Genomic DNA, 6,310 nt, shown 5'->3' on the forward strand with positions numbered 1-6,310 from the left:
AGTAGATAATTTGATGGTCTTAATATTAAAAATTAATATATATAATAACACCCTAAATTTTTAAAGCAATATTTAGAAGATAATACTCATTCTATACTCATATAATATAACAAAATATTTAATAAAAATAAAAAATAAACAAAATATATCTCTCAATGGAATGCTCTGTAATTAAACTTTTCCACTTTCTATTTCTCATATATTTTTTTTCTTTTTCAAAAAAAATAAAGTAAGAGTAATGTAGAAAAATGTAAAGTTAAGAGTTTGGAAAAATAAAGTGGGAAAATTAAAACCTTTCACTTTATTTATTAAAAAAACTAAATCTTAATAATTAAAACTAACGACTCTTAATTAACAATAATAATTAATAAAAATAATCTTAATTATTTTTATATTGAATTTTTCAAATCAAGTAAGAAATGACATTTCACCATTTAATTAAAAATTAAAGAAAAATAAATAAAAGAAGTAACCATGAGGAAGGAAAGAGAATGCAGTGATGTAAATTTTGTGTGCAGCAACGTAAAAATAACTTTTTATCTCCAAAAACAATTATAAAAAGTGATTATTTCAATCCAAAATCATTTTTTCTTTCTCTAATTTATGTCTTCTCTATTGTAATAAAATCAAGTAAACACCATACTCTCTTTCTTATCTCATTAAATCAACTCCACGTTTCTTTGTGGTCGTTAATATCCTTGATGCAGTCAAATTTTCCACTCTTTGTCACTGCAAAAAAAATACATTAATGAATTAAAGGTAAGGAAACTGAATGCAGATGATGGTGCAAATCACAAATCTATTATAAAGCAAAACTTTTGTCTTCACGTATCTGAATTTAAAATCCTGAAACAAAAAAAATTATATTAGAGAATCAGAAATTAAAATTGAAAATCAAATTCGTAGATATGCAGAATAGTAAGATCTGAAGTTAAGCAGAGCAACTGAATGATGGCAGAGTAGTGAATGAGGAGCAAAGGAAGAGAATAAAAAATTGAGAATGCAAAGAATGAAGAAGGTGGAAATAAATAACAGAGAATAATAAAAAATTGAGAATGCAAAGAATGAAGAAGGTGGAAATAAATAACAGAGAATGAAAGAAGAAAAGGTGATGCAAAGAGATAGATGGAGGGACTCATACAATGGTTCAACAATTCCCAATACACTAAACCGTAAAAGCAATAAAAATACTGTTGTGTATGGAATAAAGCAAATGGGTTTAGGGTTGAACTTGTGGATGAGAGATGCATTATGTAGTTATTATAGGATTCAAGAGGCAAACGAAATTGAATGAGAGGAATGGAAAAGGTATGCAAATTTGAAATTATGCAGACCGATGCAATAAAAAAGCGTGTTCCAATAAAGAAGTTTTGCATTAAATTGGATGTTGGAATGTAATCATGATTAGATGTGAAATGACGCTCAGGGGTATGTAAAACCATGTTTAATTGATTGTGATTAGGGTAATTAAGGGAATTTGGTGGTAATTGATTTTTATATATTAAAATAGACTACTCCCTCCGTTTTTTATTATAAGTCCTTTTGGAAAAAAAAAATTGTATTTAAATATAAGTCTATTTACAATTTCAATGAATAATTAATGCTACTTTTTTTATTATATCCTTAAATATTTATTATTCTCTCTCCTTTCAATTATATAAATTTATCTTCCACATGTCATTAATGAAGGCTAATTTTGTAAAAACCTTTAAAATTTCTCATTTTCATACAATAATTATTATTTTTCTTAATTTGTGTGAAAAGTTTAAAACGACTTATAATAAAAAACCGAGGGAGTAATTATTTGGCCCATGGAATAAACTTAAAAGTCTTGGAATGAGGAATTTGATGTCCTAACAAACAAATTGTCTATATGTAATCTATCTATAATATTCCAAGGTACTCCAAATCCCACTAATTTATAAGTTTAATAAAACACCTAATTAATTGATCACTATTATTTGTGAGATAGACTCTCCCTTACTCTAATGTTAATTAGCGATTCCCCCATCACATCAAACCATCATTTATAACTCCATATAAACCTCTTCTCTTCTCTTCTCACAATCCACACAAAAACGACACGCTCTTCACCCTCTTCTCTCAAATTCACGATGGGTTTACAAAACCAACTAAACGACGTGTCGTCGGACTCAATCCCCCTCCTCGTGCTGATGCACATCGCCACCGTCGTCAACTACATCCGCACGATGCTTCTTTCTCTCTTCCAATCCATCGGCCTCTCGCGTCTCCAAACCGATCAGATCGTCGACGACCACTTCCTCGCCGCCGTCGGATCAGGTCTCGCCGGAATCATCCTCCTCTCCGATCAACTAACGCTCAACAACCAACACTTCTACACCTACGAAGACGCCGCTTCGGCTGACAACCACCGCTGCGTGTTTTGTCAATCAACTTTCGAGAACGGCGACCACGTCCGGAAGCTTCCCTGCCGCCACGTCTTCCACCGCTACTGTCTCAACGGGTGGTTTCATCGGTACAACTTCAATTGTCCGTTGTGCCGATCTTCGCTTGTCTCCGACGAGCGCGTGGCGCTCACCGAACGCCGTGTCGGTAGCCAACTCATCTCGTGGTTCACTCTTCGCTGATGCGTCGTCGTTTTGCCTCTCCATTTTCGGCAAATCCCAATTTTACCCCTTCATTTTTTTATTACATAGTCGCGGTTTTTCAGTAATAGGATAAAATTTTCAATTTTTTTTTTTACAGTATTGAGTTTTTTTTTTATATATCTGGTGGTACTATTTTTGGAAAGGGTGGCTCTGCTGTTTGAGAAAACCCTTTTTTTGGGATGATGTAAATTTTGAACTCCTTTGTGTTTATGATTAATAAAAGGAGACATTACCAATTTTCTGCAAAATTTCCATGATGGATATTAGGAGACTTCTTTTTTCATTTAATTTGAAGTTAAATTCAAATGTTAAGATAAAAATTTGAATGGTAAAAATGTCAGTCAGTCACCATTTGGTGATTGAATTGAATTTAATAAAAGAACTGCTTCAATTTTAAATTTGGTTGTCCATTATTTAATCTTGTTCTTTGAAAGAGCTCTCTATTTAAAATTGAACTTTTTATTAGTATTATTACATTGTTGGTCTAAATTCAAAAAAATTGTCTCCAAAAGGTGATTTTTGGCTTACAAAGGCGTTTTTTTTTCTCTCTCAACTTAAAATTGAGGCAATATGCTGAATAAATATTTAGAGCCGTTTTTTTTTCTCTCTCAACTTAAAATTGAGGCAATATGCTGAATAAATATTTAGAGCTGAAATTGTTAGCATTATATTTTAATCACTGTTTTTCATAATTTAACATTTTATCTTATATCAATATTGAGTAATTAACTAAACGATTTTTTATTTATAAAACAATTAATGAAAGAATGTCAAATTTTGTACTAAGTTCTTTTTAATTAATAGTATCTCTGGTTTGATTTTTAAAAAGATATTTTTTTTTTTAAATTTATTGATTGATTAATGTATTTGATCAATATAATGAGGAGGATTATATTGACTCCAAAAGTAAGTGTTCAACACTTACTCCAAATCATAACCATTGATTTTCATTAATCTAACGGTTTTAATTGATCATTTAATCTAATTATTTTTGGAAATATTTTTTTATATAAAATTTTAATTAAAACCGTTGGATTAATGAAGATCAATGGTTATGATTTGGAGTAAGTGTTGAACACTTACTCTTGGAGTCAATATAACCCTCCTCCAATATAATATATTAAAAATTTTAATTATTTTAAAAAATCTAAAATAAATCTTGTAAATATAACCATATTGATTGTTTTTGTAAATAAAGCTTAATAGACCTTTTTTCTATAAATCCTCTCTTAATTATATATACATTTGCACATTCTATCATTATCGTCAATTTTTTCATTTTCTAAATAATCAAAACTATTTTATTTTTTTATTTTTTAATGTTATATGTAATTAAATATTATAAATTATACCATTAATAGTTATATTTAACCAAAATTCTTAATATATAAACTTATTTTCTTATTATCATCAAACTAATCTGCCATCTACTATATTACTCTAAAAAGAAAAATAAATACTTAATAACTTGTCATATTTAAGAAGAAGTATAAGTGATAGGTTTTTTTCTTTTCTTTCTTTCTTATTCTTATGTATCTTTTACCACGACCTCCTTTGTTGCATGACTAACTTTTTTTTTAGTTATAGTTATCAACTTTTTACTATCTTTGCCGGAGCCGGCCCTATCAAATGGGCCTCAATTTAAAAAATATATATAATCATAATAAATTAAAAATAATATATAAAAAATATAATTTTATATTTTTAAAAAATATTTAATTAGAATTATTTTGATTTTTATCAATCTCATTTTTATAATGTATTGAGTTTTTATTATAGTATATTTTTAATTTATTGAATTTTTATATAATATATTTTTATTTTTATTAATATTAATGTAAAAAAAATTAAATTTTTAAAAATTTTAGACCCTTAAAATATGAAGCTCTGTGCTGTAGAGCCTACTGCTCCTGTATAGGACAGTCGGCTCGACTCTATGCTATTTACATAAAATTTCTTATGTAATAGTCTAATTTCTTAAAAAAAATTTAATTGCTCATTAATAAATTTTTTAAGATTAAACAAAAATATGTTTTGTATGTTTGATTGGACCAAGTAAAATTCTATCCATCATAAAAAAAATGACTCTTTCATGTAGCTAGCTTAAACAATACTCTATTTGCTATTATTTCATGTAGTTATTAATGCTTATGACACTATTTATTTGGATGCCTCTCCCATTCTTCATTTGGATCATACTATGAAATTGCTTTTCTCCCGTCTTTGGAAGTCTTAAAGTTTTTAGTCAGATTCATATTTTTGGTTGGAGATTGATTTAGAATAGACTATCGACAAAAATGAAATTGGTAAAACGTAACATTTTGGTCAATCATATTGATTTGTTTTGTCCTCTTTGCTTAGAGGTTGAAGATGATGTTGATCATCTTTTCTTTGGTTGCTCGTTTACAAATATTTGATGGAATAAAATGCTTCTTTGGCTTTGATTTGAATGAGGCCTCTTGGGTGACTACTTTTTTAGACCGTCTTCGATGGTTGGACCTTAAAGGTAGTGAGGTTGACAACTTGGATGTGGGGATGTTTTTTGGTTTAGTTTTTTGTTGGATTATTTGAAATTGTAGGAATGAAGTAATTTTTAAGGGTCTCTTGTTGCCTTCTTTTGATGGACTAAGGTTGGTAAAATCTCTCTCTTTGAATTGGTTTAGTTTGTTCTTTAGAGATAATTGTAATGGGTCGAGGGAAGAGTGGCTTGTTGATCCGAGTTTATTTTTTTCTTGAGTTTTCTTTAAGCTTGGGAAGTTGGTTTTAGGTGGGGGTTTCTTTGAGAGGTTCCTTTCTTGTTATCTTGTATTTGGGTTAAGCACCCCTGATACTTCATTAATTCAATTTTACTTATAAAAGAAAAACTCTATTTGCTACGATATGAAAATGGATGGATTTTAGACTTTCTTTTGAATATAGAAACTCTAAAATAGTTAAATAGTATCTATCTCACAACAAATCCATACCTATATGCAATTTGTCTCAATCAAAGTCCAGAACACTTTCCCATAAAATTTACATTTAATTGGGCTGGTCAAAATTATGACCACATTCTCAGAAGAGATGTTTGACTACTTAAGTATTTTTCAAGAACATCATAATGTCATACACTTAAAATTGCCGTTATGAATGCTTATCTTATAAACTAGTAATGTATGTCAATTTAGCTTAATCTACCAAAATAGATAATTGTCTATTAAATACATCTTCATCAATGCAAAAGACCAAAGGAGAGAATCTTCTTGCCTCACTCAACTAGAGAAAAAAAAAATTACACCTTTCCCCACGTATCATAATTAAATGAGATATGCTACACATACACTAAAATTATACACCAAATGCTTTACACCATATTTATTCAATTTCAATTCTTCTATCACACAAATTCCAATGCAACTAAAAATAATTAAAAAAGAAAAAACTAAGTTGTATTAATATAATTATACGATATATATGTAAAATTGGGTGTAAGTATATCATTTCTATAATAAATTTGTTTGAATTGAGAATGATAAGTATTTAAACATATTTTAATTAAATTCGTGCAGCATTCGGGTCTTTTGTTTTTGGTACCTCTTGTACCAATGCTAGCTTAATATATACTTGTGGTCTTCAGTTGTTTGATTTTTTTTATATTTATAAATCAATGTCATAAAAACTGATTTTTTTTTATTAAAAAA

General features: G+C 28.5%; 1 protein-coding gene across 1 annotated transcript; it reads left to right on the forward strand.

The window, feature by feature from the left end:
- Positions 1–2,017: 2,017 nt before the first annotated feature.
- LOC131606544 (E3 ubiquitin-protein ligase RHA2A-like) lies at positions 2,018–2,878 on the forward strand. Its single transcript, XM_058878753.1, has one exon. The coding sequence runs from the start codon at positions 2,115–2,117 to the stop codon at positions 2,607–2,609; it is 495 nt and encodes a 164-aa protein (XP_058734736.1). The 5' UTR covers positions 2,018–2,114; the 3' UTR covers positions 2,610–2,878.
- Positions 2,879–6,310: the final 3,432 nt, after the last annotated feature.

This window comes from Vicia villosa, linkage group LG1 (genome assembly GCF_029867415.1).
Source record: "Vicia villosa cultivar HV-30 ecotype Madison, WI linkage group LG1, Vvil1.0, whole genome shotgun sequence".
Taxonomy (NCBI): domain Eukaryota; kingdom Viridiplantae; phylum Streptophyta; class Magnoliopsida; order Fabales; family Fabaceae; genus Vicia; species Vicia villosa.

Bases quoted from the DNA above. Each gene is read 5' to 3' on its own strand.
- LOC131606544 (XM_058878753.1), top strand. From the start codon at position 2,115: ATGGGTTTACAAAACCAACTAAACGACGTGTCGTCGGACTCAATCCCC.